At 32.8% G+C, this 20,775-nt stretch overlaps 1 protein-coding gene across 1 annotated transcript; it reads left to right on the top strand.

Annotated features, from left to right (window-relative positions):
* The first annotated feature begins 4,771 nt into the window (after positions 1-4,771).
* Positions 4,772-20,086, top strand: LOC112007385 (uncharacterized). The gene is given in 17 exon segments (XM_065773728.1): positions 4,772-5,303; positions 5,404-5,489; positions 9,516-9,676; positions 10,589-10,653; positions 10,859-11,053; positions 11,166-11,220; positions 13,082-13,333; positions 13,438-13,571; positions 13,898-14,096; positions 14,252-14,311; positions 14,399-14,653; positions 17,104-17,362; positions 17,440-17,613; positions 17,616-17,644; positions 18,622-18,672; positions 19,387-19,534; positions 19,537-20,086. Coding segments are annotated over 17 exon segments (2,448 nt in total). The 5' UTR covers positions 4,772-5,118; the 3' UTR covers positions 19,677-20,086.
* The last annotated feature ends 689 nt before the right edge of the window (positions 20,087-20,775 follow it).

Genomic DNA, 20,775 nt, shown 5'->3' with positions numbered 1-20,775 from the left:
AGAATAGCTCTTACAAACCAATGCCCTTAGGGCATTAGTTAACATTTCCCAATTATTATTATTATTATTATTATTAAAGTAACATTTGTACAATCAATTTAATACTTTTTTTAGAATCTTAATTTAATTTAATACCACTTGACTAACTAATATTATTATTTTTAGATATATTTAATATTCACATGAATATACATGGCTTTTTAATTTTTAAAGTGACAATTATACCATCAATTTAATACAATTTGACTGACTAAAGCTACCATCAGACAAAATGCTCTCTTGGATGGACAATTGCAACAGATCACTATTCCCATACACACGTGAATAGCTTCTAGACAGATCCAAGATAGTCCAGACACATACAGACAGATGTTCATAAGTCACTATTATTCACTAGCATGCGTGAAAAGAGATCTAATAGATTCCCAGACAGACTAGTGCTCATTAATAGTAATTTCTACAATATTCTACAAATTTTCACCGACAGATTAACTTGAGTTAACTTTACTAACTCAAGTTGCTTTTAAAGGCTTACCATGGTTTACTTTATCTATAAAAGGACAGACTCCAAAGATAGAAGGCAGGGTCCAAATTCTCAAGGTCCAAAATTTCAAAAGTTTAAGGTCTAAAGTTTAAGGTTCAAGTTCAAGATCCAATTCCCAAAAAGAATATAGTCCTCTCTCCCTTAGAAAAACTCTTGTAATCCTTCTCTCTAAAAAGAATCTTGTAACCTTTCAGTTTCAAAGACAAATTTTACTTTGTAATTTTGTAACTCTTCAAACAATTTTATTTTCAAAGCTTGTATCAAAAACAGAAGTTTATTTTCAAGTTTTATCAAAAACAAAAGTTTTTATTCAAGTAAGATTTTACTAGATTCTGTTTTCATATTCTATATTCCGTTTTAACTTATTTTGAATATATTTATTTTACTAATATTATTATTTTTAGATATATTTAATATTCACATGAACATACATGGTTTTTTAATTTTTAAAGTGACAATTATACCAGCAATTTAATACAATTTGACTGACTAAATTTAATCATTTTGGTCAAGAATCTTGTAATTCAACTGATTGGCATTTTTTGATGTTTCTAATTTAGACATTCAAGATTCAAATTTCCCATTTCCATTGTAGCTATCAAATTATTAAAAAAGAAAAAAGAAAAAAGAAAAAAAAAGACATTTCTAATATAGTGCTTATTTATCTTTAAGTGTGTGTGTATATATTATTTTTGATAAAGTAGAGGGTACAACAAAATCATATCATTATATATAATATAATAAAAGTTGAGATTAAAAGTCGTGGTTACACCAAGTAGCTACTTTCATTAATTAGTAAATTAATTATATATTTTTTGTTAGGATATATTTCCTCAATTAAGGGATAATATTTAACAACTATTTAATTTAGATAAAACTTTATTACTTAAATTTCAAAAAAATTTAAATTATATATATGTAGGGCTGGATCTGAGCACTTCTACTGCTAGACGAGTGGACTCAGATCCAGTTAGCCCAATATAATGAATTTGTAGAGAATGAGTTTAAGAACTAGCCCTTAATGCATGGACAACGGTCAATATGATGATAATAACAATCAAACATAGATGAACCTAGATTATCTAAGAAAGTTTGTCCTCGGCACAATCTGAGGAGCTTTGTGATAATTCTTGAATGAGGATCGCCCCCCTTTTTGATCTGTTTTTCCCTATTATATAGTCCTCCCCCAAACGATCTCTTTCTTCCACTTGTTGATCATCCATGCCTCTCTCTAAATACCCGTCTCATCAACCACTTTACCAATCCTCCTGTGAGTTGCAGCAACCAAGGCAACACTGTTTAGAAGTCATTTCTCCATTAATGCGGCCAGAACGTTAGTTGTGCGCATTTAATGTGAAGGTGACAGTTTCTCCTTGAATTGCTCTTCTATCATGCTCCCATGGCTGACACATTGTACTTGCCTTTTCTCTTAGGATGCTCCGAGAGGCTACTTTTGATGGCCCGTTGCTTCCTTCTCCCATGGTCTTGGTTGGCCGAGGACAAGATTATCCTCGGCAATGTTCCTGGGTAGTTTGGACTTTCTTACTTCGTCATCGGGCATTTCTTCCTCCTCGGTATGGGCCTTGGGTTTAATATGAAGTGGGCTGGGGTCGCCAGAGTCTTAGGCCTCACAATATATTTTAAAAATAAATTTAAATCTTATTCAAACTAAAAATCTATTTTAAAAATTTTTATAAACTTAAATCCTACGCAACAACTCACATTTTTTTTTATTTAAAAAAAAATCAACTCATGTTTTGACTAAGGATAAGATTTATTAATAAAATAATTATATATTTTTTGTTAGGATATATTTCCTCAATTAAGGAATAATATTTAACAACTCTTTAATTTAGGTAAAAATTTATCATTTAAATTTCAACAAATTTAAATTCTATTCAAACTATAAGTCTATTATAAATAAATAAAAATAAATTTAAACTTAAATCCCACACAACAACCCATGTTTTCTTTCTATAAAAAAAAAAAAAAATACATGTTTTGACTAAAGGGTAAGATTTAACAATAATTTAAAACAAAATTTAAATTCTATTCAAACTAAAAGTCTATTAATTTTCTAAACTTAAATTCTACACAACCCATGTTTTTGTTTTTTTCTCAAGTTACATGATTTAACAATAATGTAAAACAAATTTAAACTCTCTTTAAACAAAAAGTCTATTATAAAAAATTTCTAAACTTAAATCCCACACAATCCATGTTTTTGTTTTTGTTTTTTCCCTGAAGTTGCATCTTATTAAATTAATATTAATAGTAATACAATCCTTCATAACTAATAAGTCATTCCTATAATTAAATCCCACACAATACACCCCAATGTTATTGTATTTTTTCTTTCAAAATGCAAATTTAGCTTATGTTTTAATATATTAAATTCATCTTACTTATTATTCTTTGCTCCTGAATTAGCGTGCATGATATTATATCAAAGGAAGTTTACTATAAAGAAGTAAAACAATGGACACTCATTTAAGTTCTTGGTTCTCTTATGTAAGTTTTTTATTTTTTATTTTTTATTTTTTTTCTCAAATATTTAACTCTTTTGTATATATTTTGATTTTTGGTTTTGGTTATTGTATTTAATTTAGGAGTGTGTTGATTTTTTTAATTAGACTATAACTAGGAAAAAATCGGTATTGAGGAACTATTTTGTTTATTATTGTTTGTGCTAGTTAGGGCATAAATTAAACATAACCCAAATATGAATGATCAAATTCATTCCATATCTTATATTAAGAAATTAACACAAAGCACAAAGAGAATTTTAAAATATAAAAATAAATAAACACTAATAAAGTCTAAACTCTAAACAATCATAATTTAAAGTAATTTTTTAGCAAAATTATTTACTTATTTTATAATTTATTATTACTATTTATTTAATAATTTAGTTTTAATTATTTTAAAATTTTTGTACTTACATATGAATCATTAAGTCGTGCATCACACAGGAATAATACTAGTCTTATAATATTTTCATAACATCTTTGTTTTGAGTTGTGTTGGGTCCAAGAAAATTTTATTTTGACTTATGGTGGGTTGACACATCATCTTATTGTGAAAAATGTTGTTAGCATTTGTTTTATTCGTGAAAGAATTATTTATTTTTATCTCCTATTTGGATTTTTTTTAGGGACTATTTGGAATTATTTTAGTCTCCTACAGACATTTAAAAAATTTTGATTGACAAGGCATAAATGTTATGATTAACCAATGAAAATTTATATAATTATTGTCTTTATTTTGTTGATCTTAAACTATTATTTTAAGAGATTTGACTTAATTCATTGTTTATATATATATATATATTTAGTTTTAATGATAACTCTTTATAATCAAACCAAGACATTAATCGGTTTTTGGTGTAGGTAGAAATTGAACCTTATATCTTTTATTCAACTATCAGAGACTTTATCAATTTAGCTAACTAAAACCTACAAATCCATAAAACATATAAAATTCTCTTAATCACACACTATATAAGAGTAAACACTAATTGCCATCGACACAATCTGTGCATCAATCCAAACTTAGCGTAGTTAACTAAATAGGCCACGCAAGTTATCAAGATGGAAGAAATTCACAAACCCCTTTAAAACTTGTTAGGTTGGTGGCTTGAATAACGAGTCAACAAGACTTAGGGTACGACATTTTCCACAAATGTTAACATTGCCGATTTGTGTTAGTGCATAAAAATAGCGTCAGTGGCAGACCTAAGTAAAAACCATATTGTTTTAAAAACAAGTAGTCAGAGTTTGCAATTATGGAAAATGTTGTACTTAGCATTACTCTTATGAAGAGACTCTTGTTTATTTAGACAGAAAAATGAGATTGACTTATTCTAATCTTATAAATTAAAGGTCTAATTAACAAGTGTTTCTAGAATATATATATATATATATATATATATATATATATATATATATATATATATATATATTTATTTATTTTAGAGATAATTACAAAATGCTGTTATCCTTGCAGATCGAACTCTTTTCTCCCTTGACTTTCAAACACTTTTACATGGAAATGTGCTAATTCAACTATAAGATTATTGACTTTCTAGAATATTTATTAATACAAATTTTTAAGTTTTATAGGAAATACAAAAATTTGTTAAAAAATTTAGCCAATGTTTTTTTTATAAATAATTTCTAAAAATATGTCCTAGACTGAAAGTCAAGAAATTATTAAATTGAAAGGAGAGAGAGAGTTACTGAGAGTTTCATTAATGGCTCCCCCCACACCTACCTGAGAGTTGGTTGGAGCATTTCATTTCAGCCGTACGAGGTGGTCGCTTTCCCCAACAATTATTACAAACTAATATCAATAACTTATCCTTAATTTTCTCGACTCTTTAGTTTAAACTCGCATCACATACAGTAACAACAATTTGCATTCTAATAACATTTAAGAATCAGAATTTTTTTTTCATTTTGTGGGTTTGGTTTGTGTTGGAGAAATATTGGTGGGTTTCAGAGAATTTTGATAGAAAGAGAAGAAGGGATGAGAGATTTGAGGATTTGGGTTCGGAATTGGAAATAGTAGTACATATGTTTCGGAAACTTAGGTGGTTGATTGGTCTGAATTGTAGAAATTGGTCAGCTAAGAGATTGCTGCCAACACCACCACCACCACAACAACAACAACAACAGCGGCAACTTCCTACTCTTGATGCTACTCATGAAATCGCCATTTACATCCATAGGTTTCACAATCTCGACCTTTACCGAAAAGGGTAAATTATAATTCTTATATGTCGTTATCAATTTGCGTTTGTTTGTTTGGGTAATTTCTACTTGGTAATGTGATTCTTTTCATGTACTTTGTTTATGAAGATGGTATAGGATTAAGATAACAGTTAGATGGGAGGGCAATGAGAACACTTATCCGGGGACTCCGGCACGGGTTGTTCAATATGAAGGTAATGCATGCTTTCTTGAAGTTGTAATAGTTTATTTGTAACTTTTTTTTTAATACACTTGCATATGGGTTTTAATGTTTTTTTGAACAATGTGTTGGTACTAGGTGTACTTTTGGTTGTAGTTAGCTTAGTTAGCACAAGTGGTAAAGTTTATCGTTATCGAATAAGTGGTCAAACAAATCCCACATACACCAAAAACTTATTAATATCTTGCCTTGATGATAAAAACCAGTCAGATAAAAACCAGTCATCATGGAGCATACATGATAGGTTCAAAACCCATCATATCCACACACACACAAAAACAAACAAACAAACCTAGGCATAATTGTTACTCTTGTTATAGTACAAAGTATTTACCCATGTTACATGTGATACTGGGAGAGGAGTTCGCTTCTTTTTTTTTTTTTTTTTTTGCATAATGAACTGCAAACCTGCATGCTTTCTAGTCAATGACCCAAAAAATAAAAACTCAGCTTTGAGAGCCTGTGGCAGGCAACACAATCCTTTTCGCCATGTAACAATCTATCATTAGGTTATGCTGAAAATGACTATTTAGGAATGGATTCAGCATTCAGTAATTTCTATGGCATAATGGTGGTGATTTGTTATGTTAAATTATATTCAAAAAGTATACTTTGGTGCGATGTAATGTGGTGGCATCTTGACCTGTCTATCGATAATATCCCAATATTTACTCTATCAGGCAGTAAACCCATACGTTTCCAATACCTTAACCATTTGCCTTTGTTGTGAGGTCATATTTGGATTTTCAAAAAACCCCTGAGATGTTTTATTATATTTTGATTATCTCATATATGGAAAATGTACATGCTCTGCTATTCTTGTATGTTTGATTGTGTTGCTATTATGTGAGCTTTAGCATTGGTTTTGTTAAAGATATCAAGGCAAAATTTCTAGTCAAGGAACAACTCCAAAAATACTTGTTGTGCAAGTAAAGAAATCCTAGTCCAATCCTACTTAGTGTGCAAGCAAAGTAATCTTAATTCTACTTGTATTGCAAATCTTGTAAATTTAGGATTTAGCATCCCGTAGATACTAAATACCTTGCTATGGGTTCATTGTAGTACATGGTTTGTATAGCAAAGATTTTGCTATCAACGGCCTCCGCTTTGTCTTCTTTCTATTTTCACAGATTTAATGGTTTTTTTCTTTGTTACAGTAAAAGATTATGCTGCCGACAACCCTAAAATTTTTAATTTTTAATTTTTTTGTGAATGGGCCAATGGGTAGTAAAGCAATAAAATAAATTGAAGACTTATAAATTTGGTCCCTATTCCTGGGAGTTTTGAAAAGGATTTCAATGTTACCGTTGTCCTCATTTCCTCTTTACAAATCTAGTAATTTTTTGATCCTTACTAATAAGAGACAAAAGAGTTTAAAAGAGATCAAATTCCCTTATTTCCTTTGCAAATTTCATAGGCACAATTAATATGAGTTCCATTGTAGATTTTCTTGATTCCCATTCTTTTCAAATGTAATTGATTGGAGTGTGAATTTTTTAGGATTTTTCTGTCTAAACTTCCAATTTACATGAAATATTCTCCTTTTTATTAATAAAATTATTATTACTCATCAATAAAAAGGAATTTGCATTATTACAGGGGCCTCCTTAGATTAGGGCTACTGATATTTAGTAGGAATCATAGATTGTAGCCCTTATATACCAAGCTATAGGACATTAACATTCGAATAGAATAAGGTCAAAATATGATTTTGTTATTTAAACTATGAGTCAGATTTCAATTTTCAATTTCATCATTGAATTATTGTCTATAGTTCCAATTTACTGCTTCCAGTTCTAAAGTGCCTCAATGCTATCCGTAGTTCCTTACCCTGCATTATCGTCACTAAGCAAACTGCAATTGCTAATGTGATAGACCTTTTCATACACATTTCTTTATAACATTGTCATGAAACATTAGCCCCTAGGGGTTGGCTCAAGTGATCAAGGCGTTGGTCTTGGTGGTATGCTCCCTCCAAGTCTAAGGTTCAAATCCCCTTGGGTGCAAACAACTCTAGGGGCTACGTCCCATTGGCAAAGCCAATGACTTACCTGATCTATGTGATGTGGGTGGGTCACATGGTTCTGGCGTTTACCTGAGTAAAAAGATACAATGCTTTGCATGGTCTCCGGGATTCCTTGTCATTAAAAAGAAAAAATGATGTCATCACACATTAGGGCACATTCTAGTCTCACAAACTCATGATTAAGCACAAATATTTTTTATTTATTTGATTTTCAAATATTAAATTCACGTCTCTCACTTACAAATTATAAGGACAATGTGTACAAGAATCCTTTGTCACATTACCAATTTTCGTTTGCATAATGACAGTAAGACAGGGTAAGGGAATATTAAGGTGTTCGAACAATCAATAGTTCAAGGACAAAATTGAAACTGACGCATAATTTAGGGACCAAAATCATAAATTGACCATAGAATAAAGTTGCTCATAGGCATAGCTTAGACATTATTACTTGAATCCAGTTAGGAACCACTGAGGAAAATGAATTAAGAGATAGTCCATGTCCCTAGGTTTGATATTCATGGTCCATTCCCATTCTGGATTTGGCACATTTCTTGGAATGAGTGATTAACTAGTAATTCTTTTTAAAGATAAAGTTTGTGAGGGAAAGTCCCATTTAAAAAGGATAAGTATACTAAAATAATTGATGTAATATGAACCCTTGCTTATACTTTCTTCTTCTTCTTCTTCTTCTTTTTTCTTTGTTTGTTTATTTATTTATTAAAGTTCTTACTCAAAGATAAAACTAAATAATTGCCATTAACAATTCATACTAAGGGCCTGTAGTTTTGACCATGAAGTTGCAGATTTTATTTTTATTTTTTTATTTTTTTGCAAACACACAGCTTTTGTTGTCCCCAAAACCAGAGAGCTTGTTATATGATGACGATAAAATACTGTGCTTAGAACCAATTGTCAGATCTTAATTGGGCAGAGATTAGCAAATGGAAAGGAGCCCATGCCACCTGATGACCACAATGGAATCCTAAGGGACAGCGCAATCATCTGGGGACCATGTGTCATGAAGTGGAGGACTCTAGTTTGAATCCCCCCTTTACCCTCATCTTGGGGCCAACACTCTGCTTATCAAAAAAAAAAAAAAAACCAAAATGAGCAAGTGATAACTTCAGAAGGACATTGGATTTTGATAGTTGATTGGTATTGTATGTGTAAGGGTAACAGGGAGACTATTGATTACCTACTTCTTCATTGTCATACGGCAACTTCTGTATGGTCCTTTGTTTTCATGTTGCTAGGACTAACTTGGATGCCCAAATATGTATGTGAGAATGACGATTTCAGAGCCACAAAGTCACTATTGTGAGGTGAACCTTGCCCCTATGTGTTATGTGGACTCTGTGGTACAAAAGAAATAGGCAGGTCTTTAATGGAGTTGAGTGACCTGCTCATTTGATCAAAGAGAAAATTTGTGTCTTTTGTTGATTTTATTGACACTCTTTCTCTGTGAGTTGTATTCTTTGAAAAGGTTTTATGTCAGTTCTCCTTTCTCTTTCTACTAGAATTTTTTACACATCAAAAAAGAAAACTGAGGTAAGCTGTAGGTAGGTCGTAGACAAAGGCAAATCACCACTCCATATGTAATGCGACTGCATGGAATCTTCTTTTGCCCCCACCAATAGGTTGATTAATTTTTTATATGATAAATCTATTTTTATGTTTTTTATTCTATAACTCATTTTTTTGGATGCTATATATTTGTGGTTATTGTAATTTTTTGTTTCCTAGGCCTTTATCAATCCCTTCGGATCTTTTTAGACTCTTAGGCATCTTCTATTCCTGTTTTTATTTTTTTTAATTACTTTTTCTGTGTTGCTCTGCATTTTTTAGGTTCAGAGGTAAAAAATAAATATTCTCTCAAATAAAAATACTCTAATCTTTTAGTGAGCTTGTTGTGCTTGATTGATATTCCTTTTAGATCAACTAAGAGCTAAGAGATAGTGTTATTTCTTCCAGTTGCAGCTCCTGAACTGAGTTCTGATAATTTCCATGGAGGTTGGGGGATTGATGATATAGACAATAGCTTTTCAACACAGCCTTTTCTGATCAGAGATGCAAGGCAGGATGTTTTTCTATCTGTCTTGATCTCATTCAACCTAGCCCTTGGTAAAAGTGAGGTAATGATCTCTCTCTTTTTCTTTTTCTTTTTTGGTTTTTTTTTTTTTGTGGGGGGGGGGGGGGGGGGGGGGGAAGGTGGTGAGTATGTTGAGGAGGTCTGGATGAAGGCCTTATAAGGAGGAGACCCAAGCGCACCTTGGAGGGATACTTTGACTCCCAGGTAGCTTGGGCACATATAAGCCACCAATATCCAACTCACTCCCTAGTGATGTGGAACATTGCCCATAGAGGCGCCCTTAGGAGGGTTTTTCTTTTTGCTGTCAACCTATATTACTTGAAAGAAGTGAAGGATATCTCCTCCTAGTGCAAGCAATCTCAATATAACCAGGAATAACCAAAAGAGATGAAGAACTGGACAAAAATAATTGAAATATCAAACTCAGAGACACATTGGATCTCCAAGGTTGGTAAGGTTAGGATTTGAGTTAATGGAATCTGTGTATCCAAAGAAAGAAGCACTCCTTATTTGTCAAAGTGGACCAAACCCAAGCCCTCCACTATCTCACACGATGACATTACCATTTTTGCCTTTTACATATGCATGTTTAAGATTCAAGACATTATGTTCCTTCTTATGCTTTAGTCAAAGGCAAGAACCTCTGTTTTCTTTGAGAATGTCTTTTAGAGTGGCCAAAGCATTAGTAATTTTGTAATTCTATTAGTAGCTCAGGTAGTTTTTGAAGGGAAAACATTTCAAATATTTCCAAAAGGCTGAATTTGTCTCTACTTCTTCTAGGCATGTTCCTATTGGCCATTAGTTTTTGTTTTGTTTTGTTTTTGTTTTGTTTTGTTTTGTTTTGTTTTTTTTTTTTTTTTTTAATTATTATTATTATTTTCTTTCGGGTCTAGTTATTTAGATTTTGATAGAGCTCATAAGTATTCTGGAAATTGATTTGGAATCTTATTTTCAGGGTCCATCCACAACTGCTGTTATTTTGAAGTTTGAGCTAATGTATGCCCCCATATTGAACATCAGGTTGGTTATCAGAACTTCTTTAATATCCAAGCCAAATGAAGTTAAACTGCAAGCTATGTTTCTTTCCCTGTATGCTTTGTTTTTCTGTTAAGTAAATTGTCATTTTATTCTTTCACTGCTTGCTTGATATCACACAAACTTGAATTGAATACCCTTTTAACTCTTATCTGAACCCAGAACGCTGGTTGTGCCACACTATTTGCAGGCCTGAGTTGCAGGTTTCTCTAGAACCATGCTCTGTTTCTGTTCATGAATTCCGCATTCCTCCTAATGCTCTTCTGGGAATGCATTCTTATTGTCCTGTTTATTTTGATGCTTCCCATGCTGTCCTTGTTGATATAAGTGTACATGTCAGTTTATTGAGAACTGGTTCTTACATCCCCCCACTGAAGGTACCCAGGTTTGTCATGATTCCACTTTCTGACATAGTCAGAATTGTATCCCTTAATCTGGAATTACCTGCTTTTATATGTCAACTTTTATCAGCATTGATTACCAACTACATATTACAGTGCAACTTGGGCTGTTGAAGATGATAATGATCAAGATTTTGATGGGTCAAACAAGGTGTGTAATTTCACAATGATTTTTTTGAAGCTGAAACCTATATATTTCTTGATTAGCATGCCCATATAAATTTTTTTTCTTTTTTAATAACTTTTATTTGAAAAGAAAATGGGAAGATCGCACACGAGAGATGTGAATCTATCCCTTTCAAAAGAATACAATCCAAAGACAAGAAAATCTATAAATTCAACAAAAGACATTGAGGGGATGTGATGGATATGGAACTTAGTTTGTTACTACACAAATTTGTTTATTCAAGACTTCTTCATTTGGACAGCAGCTTGGGGGTAGAATCCTTACTTGTGAGAATCTCATCAATAGGGGGTTCTCTTTAGTTAGCTGGTGTTGCATTTGTAGGTGTAGTGGGGAAATAGTTGACCATCTATTGCTTTATTGCACAGTTGCTTTTAGTTTGAGGAGTGTCATCTTTAAGATGTTTGGGATTCATTGGGTTTGCCTTCAACAGTAGCAACCTTATTGCATGGTTGGAGGAATTGTTTTGGGAAACACTCGTCAAATATTTAGAACCTTGTTCCATCATATTTGATATAAATTGTGTTTAAGGAACATAATAAACACACCTTTTAGAATATTGAGTGGTCTTAGGTGCTAATATGTACTTTGTTTGATTGGTCTATAGTGTGGGGTTTTACTCATCTTTTTCTGTATGATGTAATTTTTAAGACATTTTGTGTTCATCATTGTGAGCATGAATTGATCTTCTTTCTTAATAAACCTTTATTACTTATAAAAAAAAGGTTTCCTATGGGAAAAAAAAAATTGTGTTTTTATTTAACTAGTTATGATCAATTTTGTATTCTAGGGAAACATTGTAATTTCTGCAATCCTTACAAATTAAAGGTACTTTGGTAATTTAATTGAGTTTGGAATTTTATATGAGATTTTTAGTATCTTAGTTTTTATTTTCTTTGAGTCCAAATGAGCCTTTTATTAGGTTTTTAGTTTACTAGTCATACTAGAAGTCTTAATACAACTAACACAAGAAAGAATCCTTATATATATGCTCAATCGAAGAATAGAGGAGTTGATCATTGGAACATAGTGCCCTTCATGTGTTATTTACTCTTTCCTTCTTATTTTTCTTTTGCTACAATTCATTAGTACTACTTATACAGCCCCTAAACACCATAAATTTCTCTCTTTTTCCTTCTTCCTTACAACCCCAAGTCAAGCCCTTCCTCTTACTTATCGAAAACCTAAAACCTCACATACTTTCTCTATCAAATAACAACAACAACAACAACAACAACAACAACAACAACAACAACAACAACTACTACTACTACTCATAAACCTATCCTTTTTAAACCTTAACCCTTTCTTCGTCAACTCTAAACATTAGATCTAAAAATCCTCCTAAATCCTAAACCAACCTAAGCACTTGTAGTCAAATTCTCCAATTTGTCTAATGTGAGGATACTCCCCAAGGCAGTCATCAAATCATGCAAAGCCTACCGTAACCCTCCTGCCTTTCCCATGCTTGGGATTGGCTATGAACAACTGTATGATACTAAACACAACATATGATGCTAGGCACAGACACAAAGAATAAAATAGTAATAACTTAGTTAGCTAGTAAAATCCAATGACCCAATAGAAAAATACAATCACTTCTAAAATTGAATAAAAAACTATATTAAAATAACAGTCTTTTCTTTCCCTGAATCAGATTCTGTCTCTTTTCCTCATTACAAGATGTCGCAACATCTACACTGTTTTGAGTTGCTTTACATGAATTCTTAGAAGATTTTTTGTAGTATGCTTCTGTTGTTACCAAGAAAAGATTAGCATTACTGAACTTTGTTGTTTATTCATAAAGAAAATTTTTGTGACTGATCAGGCATTAGGTCAAAAACCATCAGGAGATTTCAAACAGATCATGCTTGTAAAAGCGTTGGTGGCTGCTCGTGATATACTTTTTGAAGATCTACAAAAGATTAGCAAAGCTATCGAACAAGAAATTGATTTGACTGATCTTATTTTCAATCTTGATAATAAAAATCTGTGTAGTTCTATTCTGCAAGCAGATCTGGATATGGAAATTGGTGAAGTTTCACGGAAACTCTCTGGCAAGCCACAAAATAGTATTGAGGTTCTCACTTTATTTCTTGTGAAGGATAAGTGTTGATTTTTTTTCTTTGATATTGATGGTCTTAATGTTTTTCTTTGCTGAATAATAATTCTTTTATTAAGCAGAAAGCAGGTGGCATTATTAACTTTCAAAGTGAGAAATTGCTCCAGTCCTTGCCTCAGGATTATCTGTTTAGCTTTTATTATATGCTGGGAAATCAAGTTTTGTTCTTATGGAACGCTTTTTTGAAGTTCCACAGGTATTCTTTTTTACTCTAAATGATTTTGAATGATCCAGAAATGCCTCAGTTTACAAGAAATGAAAATAGCATGTATGCTTCTATTCAGGAAAAAATGTATTTTCTCTCCCAGAAGATCAACATGGTTTTATGATTTATGTGAGTTAGATATTGCTGACAAATGAAAAATGTTTCTACACTAATTATATATTAGACAAATATTTAATTTTAAGTTCTTTATTTCAAGACTGTTTCTTGTATAATTTTTTTCAGTAGTCAGCTTACTCTCTTCTTCATTGACTTCTTTCTTGTGCTTATCTCTGTGCTGATGCATAAATTCTCTTCAGAGTTAACAAGACAAAGATACTTGAATTACTACGTGATGCATGGGCTAATGATCAGAGAGCAGAATGTTCTATATGGATGTTGTACTCTAAGGTTGAGATGCCACATGGCCCTAATCAATACATGAGTCACAAGTCATCGTCTTACCACGGTGTCAATGGAAAATCTCTGAGTTTGCGGAAGTTAACTGATGCAGTAAATGTAATTATATTTCTTCTCATATATGACCTACATGTTTCATTGTCAATACGAAAAATATAGTGGGTTTTCTGCTAAGCTTTAGTTGAAAATAAGACATTTTCTGAATTGAGTGCCATTTAAGCATCCACCCCATGGTCTTTGAATGTCCTGTACAGCCTGCCAACGCTGCAGCTATGCGTGCTGAGCTTCATCGGCAAAGCATTGCACGTATGACGGTGAGTTATTACTCTCATTATGGAATGCTTAAATGTCCTTATTTTCTTGTATATTGAAGTTCATAAAAAGTTATGGTTTTCATGCAGATCAACAATCAATCACTTCAAGACATGCATTTATTTGGAGATCCTTTGCATATGCCTATTGTAATTGTCGAACATATCATTAGTGCACCATTGCGTACTACCAGTTTAAATTCATACTTCAACCATTTGGGCCAAAAAGATACTCGTTCTGTGCTTACTGGACCTAGCTTTAAGGCTATGAGCAGGTCATTTAGGGATGGCCCTCAACAAGATGGTCCTGTTTTGAAAATTGTTGTCTTCGTGCATGGGTTTCAGGCATGTTCTACTTCTCCACATGCACCTTGTCTTTACTATATAATTTTTTTTGCCTATTTTATTGTTTTTTTAAAGAAATTCTCCTTTACAATGAACAAGAAAATTTAGTGAGCAAGCGATGAAGTCTTAACATCCAATCTAGCCACAAACTTAAAATATGGCACAATAAAATAAGGTAATATAATCATAACTAACCAAACTGCTTTCAAGCCAGTTTAGATTGAACCCAAGATGTCCTCATAGCTGCCCTGCAATTGGCCTAACAATTGACCTTCCTTTTGCCCTATATATGCACTTGACCAAAAGTAACTCATAGAGCAACAATAATTTACTGAATATTAGATAAAGTTCTAACATCTAATTTAGCAAATAGGTCATAAATTGTAAGGAAATTTAAGCAAAAGACAATCTGCACTGTCATGAAATCATAAGATTAGGAATGACAGATGAGAGAGTCAATCACACAGAGTGACTTCTCTCAATGTACTACCATTATTTAATTACTCCCTCCAGCTCTCACTAACTAATCTGATTTTCCTTTTTGGGTTGTATCTTAATAACTAAAACTTTTCAAAAGTAGACATTCAATTTTCTATTTTATTTAAAGATTTTTATCCAATGTCGTGCCACTTCTAATATAATGTAAAGGAGATATTAGTAAAATCAACATCATCTTCACCTTTCCATTAATAATCTTGCCATTTCTAGTGCTGCATATAACAAGAGATGGAGGGAGTACAAAATTTCCCTCAATAATACAAAACCCTCTTAACACTCCCCCTCAAGCTGAAGCATCATCATGCCCAGCTTATTATAAGGGTTAAGAAATTGATTCTTGCTTAATGCCTTCAGGAAATATCTCTTAACTGATCAGACAATTTAACATAAGATTATGTACTTTGCCACCTCATAAATATCTCGCTTACAAAAATGATAATCCACTTTAATGTGTTTGGTTTGCTTATGTAATACTAGATTACCAGCTAATATAGATTGCTGCCTGATTATTACTGAATATTTCCATCAGTTATTTACTAGAAAACCCTCCACCATAACATCTCACACACTGTATAGACCCTAGCCCTATGCTCCACTTATTTACTTGCTACTAATGTAGGAGGCTCAAAGAAATATCTATTTTAATTTAGTTTTATTTTATTTTGTGAAATTGTGTTTTTATTGGTCAATTGTATTTTATTTTAAACCCTAGTATTTAAGTAGATTTATTAGTATTATTATTTTAAGTCAAGTTTATTTTTGTAATGAGTCAATTAGGGTTTCCCTTGTCAGTTGGATTTATGGTTAGTAGTCAATATAAGCAAAGTCTTGTACTCCTATTAGAGAAAAGGGGGGGGGGGGGGGGTGGGGGGGGGGGGGGGGTGATTTGGGGGGGAGGAGGTTATTTTGATGAATAAATTTTTATTGAAATTGTCCCAATGGTTTGATGCTGACTTCAGCCAACCCTAGGTGCTGACTCCTAGAGGTTTTCTCATGCTTGGAGCTAACCCCAAGCAAGCTTAGGTGCCGACTCCTAGGTTCTCATCCTTTATTTTTCTGGTTCTTAATTATGTTGTTGAATTTTTCTGGTTTGTCCTGCGCCAATCACCAGATTTTTTTGCTTCTTGATTCCCAAGTGACAAGATTACCTCCTGCACTGATGTAAAGAGCATACATGAGCCTATCAAGATGATCACCAGTCCTATTTGCATATGAAAAGAGATATTATAAAGACTGCTGGGGGGTTGAACACACATTGTGAGGAGTGTTAAGGTGCTTCAACTTATGACATAAACATCCATTGCTGTTGCCTTGGAGTCTGCATAAACTGACTAACTACTACAACAACAAAGGTGACGTCAGGTCAAATCACAGTCAACTAAATCAACTCACCCTCTTGTTTATTAAATAAACTGTGTTAGGATCCATTGGGCTGTTACCTGGTTGGCACCCAGCTGTAGCCACCCCTAACTGATACATACTGTATGAACAAAACGACTAAGGCTTAGGCTAAGGGAGACCGTTTCGATTTTATCAAGTTGCCCACTCTTCCCCCACCCAAAATAAATAAATTATTGCTGTCATGGTTAGAAGTCAATGTCATTGCCACCATGAGATAGTTAAAATAATAATAATAATAAATAAATAAATAAAAAGGAAGTACTAGTGCTGATCTTCATTAAGCTTATAAATTTGACAGTGTGTTTTGTTCTTATTTCAGTGAACATATTAGTGATATTTTTAGATCCAAAGTAAGTTTTCTTCATTAAAGGAGTAAATACTTGAAATATTGTATCTGGTATTGCATTGTACTTCCTTATTGTGTTTTATGCTGCAAACTTTTGTTTCTGTACAAGGTTCATATGTCTGTATACCTTCTGTGTCTGTGAACAGTGATTGGTGCATGTTTTATTTTGCATTGTATTTAAACATACTAATTACAACATGAATAGGGACATCGTCTGGATCTACGGCTTGTCAGGAATCAATGGCTTCAGATAGATCCAAAAATAGAGTTTCTGATGTCAAAGGCAAATGAAGACAAAACATTTGGAGAATTGGGAGAGATGGGTTTAAGGCTGGCTCAGGAAGTGATTTCTTTCCTGAAAAAGAAAATGCATAAAGCCTCAAGATGTGGTAGTTTAAGAAGCATCAAGCTTAGCTTTGTTGGTCATTCCATTGGAAACCTCATCATAAGAACTGCATTAGCTGGTATGCATGTATCTTTGAAGGCCTCATTTTCGTTTAATTTGCATTTACTGCTAGATGTGTGCCTTTTGTTTTTGCAGAGAGCATCATGGAGCCATATCTAAGATACTTGTATACGTATCTTTCTATATCTGGTCCACACTTGGGGTATCTTTACAGTTCAAACTTTTTATTTAACTCCGGGCTGTGGCTCTTAAAGAAGCTCAGGGGTGCACAATGCATCCATCAACTTACTCTCACAGATAATCCAGATCTCCACAAACTTTCTTATACAAACTCTGCAAGGTACTGAAACAAATTATTCTTCCCTAAGCCTTTCTCAGAGTGGTTCTAGCATTTTATTTATTTATTATTTATTACTTTTTTTTTTTTTTACTTTTTTCTTTTCTTTTCTTTTCTTTTCTTTCCAAAGATGTGTTTAAAGGTTTAAGAGGGGCCTGGTAGCATATATAAAACAATTACTCACTCCTGATGTGGGAAGGCAAAGAGATATCTATTTTAATTAATTTTGGAGTCAATTGTATTTTAATTTAGGTATTAGTAGTTAATTAGGTTTATTAGTGTTTTTATTGAAAGTCCTAGAGTCAAGGTTATCTTTTTAATTCCATAAATGGCATTTTCTAAGTCATTTAGAAATAGTTCTTATAAGTCAATTAGAATTAAGGTTTTCCCATGTCAGTTAGAATTAGGGTTTAGTAGTCTATCTAAGCACAATAATGTACTCTTGTAGAGACAGTTATTTTTAATGATGAATAAAATTTCTCTTGAAATTGTCTCAATGGTCTGGTGCTAGCTCCATCCAAACCTAGGTGTTTACTCCTAGCGGATTTTTTTGCTTGATGTTGACTCTTAGCAAACCTAGGTGCTAACTCCTAGGCTCTCTATAATTTATTTTCCTTCTCTTTAATTTTACTTGAGAATCAACATCTCAAAAAAAAATTGAGAGAAAGGCTGCCTACCATGACCTCTCCCAAAACTTGCAAAAGTGAGAGCTTAGGTACAACCTTCTTTCTTCTTTAATTTTACTGTTGCATTGTTTTGGTTTTTTCCTACATCACTTCCACTGTTCAACCATGAAGTTGTGGCCTTAGCTAGAGTCTTGTTTGCCTTCTCTCCAAAATGAAAATTATCCTGAAATACATATTCTAGGGAAATGACAGTAACCATATGAATGATTAACATAGTTTTGTACATAAAGAAGTATGCGTATCTTTTTAATCTGTCTGTCATACTAAAACAAGTTTTATTCACCCCATTCACAGAAGAGGACACTGCAGAACTTCAGAAATGTAATTCTGTTATCTTCACCACAGGTACTCCTCTTTTCAGGCTTATTTTGTTGACAAGGACAGCTTGTAAAATTGTACAACTTTTTTTCATGATATTATGCGTGCATACATATAAACTTTTCCTTTCCAAGAACTATTAGAAAGCTACAAATGTTTTAGATGGGCAGTTCACAACTGATCTATTGTAAGTTATATGGGCTTTAGTATATTTAGAAAATCATGGTGGGATTGGAAAACCTTCTTCTTCTAGTGAGGAGCCCCTGTTCTAATTGGGAACATCTATATGTTTATTTACCAGAAAATTTGGTACAAATAATCTGTTTCTATTTTTAGAGTCTTAATTATGTACCTGGTAAAGAAAGAAGCAGAATAGCATCTCATTTCTGAAAAATACTTTAACATCAGACTTATTTTGGTGAGTTCTAGATAATAGATACCAATGCAATCTCTTAATGGTTCAAAGTATCATGTTATGTTCCATTTCATTCAAAGGAAGAAGCCAAATTATAAGAAAAACATGTAGGAACTATAGTTTAGCATTTCTGTTGGTTTCTAAAATTCCACCAGTACACTTATTTGATGATTATACGTGAATTTTTATATACTTCCAGCAATTTTCCCATGTCATTTAAAGACTATCAATATTTTGTTGATTTCCTACCAAAAAAGAAAAAAAAAAAATAATAAAAGCAAAGCAGATCTATAGAAATGTAATGCTTGTTATTGATTACATGTCAGGATGGATATGTTCCATATCATTCAGCCAGAATTGAAATGTGCCCAGTGGCTTCATTGGATTACTCGAAAAAAAGTAGTGTCTTCATGGAGATGCTGAATAATTGCTTGGACCAGATACGGAGTCCTTCATCTGAGCATCGAGTGTTCATGCGTGTGATGTCAACTTTGATTCCTCTTTGCATGGCAGGAACTTGAACTCCTTTATTGGACGTGCTGCTCATATTGAGTTCCTAGAGTCTGACATTTTTGCAAGGTTCATAATGTGGTCTTTCGCTGATCTATTTCATTGATTGTGATAGAACCTGCATTAAGTGCCTTATTTGTTATTCCACTTTCTTCTGTCATCCGTCGCACAGTCTCTCTTGTTTTGGAGTGATTGGCCTGAGATTTCCAATGATAGGTGATTCAGCCAAAATGACTCCTGCAGTATCTCAAAAATTGTTCCATATCCTTTAGGGGCTGAGTTCATCTTCAGTAGTCACTTGACATGGGAGCCTAAAGTAGTTGAGTTTTGTAATGGGCATCAGGTTTGAGGTCCAACATGCTTTGCAATGGGCATCAAGTTTGAGGTCCGAGTTCAAGCCTCTGGACTTTCAGGGTAGACAGGTTATTGAAGTGAACTTAAGAAGTTAAGAGGACTTAAATTTCATGAATGTACAGAAAAACCAAAATAAATGTCAGCATTTCTGTGTTGTGCCTAGGTGATCCTTGCTTAATAAATATCTCGGAGAGGACATTCTTCTTTTTAAGTAGCTAGAGACATTGTGACGTAGGACAAGGGGAAAAACAAAATCTGAAAAGGTGGAAGATATTAGGGATTATAGGGTTTTCAAAAAGGACAAGGATTAGTGGGATTTGAAGATGAAACAAAGGAGAAAAATAAGAATTTGGGCTGCTGTTCCAGTGCAGTGAACAGCAAAATTAAAGAAGATACAACTTTCTAGGCATCACACCTAGACTTCCTAAGCATCACACCTCTAGGCTGCATTACACAAACCAATAACAAGCTTTATAGCTTCTAAAAATTTGAAAACTTTAATCTTCATTATTCAAGAGAAAGCATTGCAGCCTTTTAAATAGAAGCCTAATACATATTCCAAATTGAAATAGGATTTCTAAAAACCCTAATAAGACTTGAAATTGGACTCTTAGGCTTTTATTACTAAAACTAACTAAATAACCAAACTTAAATAAAACTAAATTAAGACCCAATGGACTATTAGTGCAGCCCATATTAAAAAATTATGCCCCTGAAAATTAAAAATAAATAAAGTAAAATAAATCTGTCTCATTACTTCAAATAGGATTATTAGGGAAGGGTTTGGGTTAGGGATAATCCTGATTAGGGAAGGGTTTGCTTTGGGATAATCCTGCATACAATTTTGTAGT

This window comes from Quercus suber, unplaced genomic scaffold (genome assembly GCF_002906115.3).
Source record: "Quercus suber isolate HL8 unplaced genomic scaffold, Cork oak 2.0 scaffold_79, whole genome shotgun sequence".
NCBI classification, from domain to species: domain Eukaryota; kingdom Viridiplantae; phylum Streptophyta; class Magnoliopsida; order Fagales; family Fagaceae; genus Quercus; species Quercus suber.
Note: the sequence above shows the minus strand (reverse complement) of the source record. Positions and strands in the feature narration are given on the sequence as shown.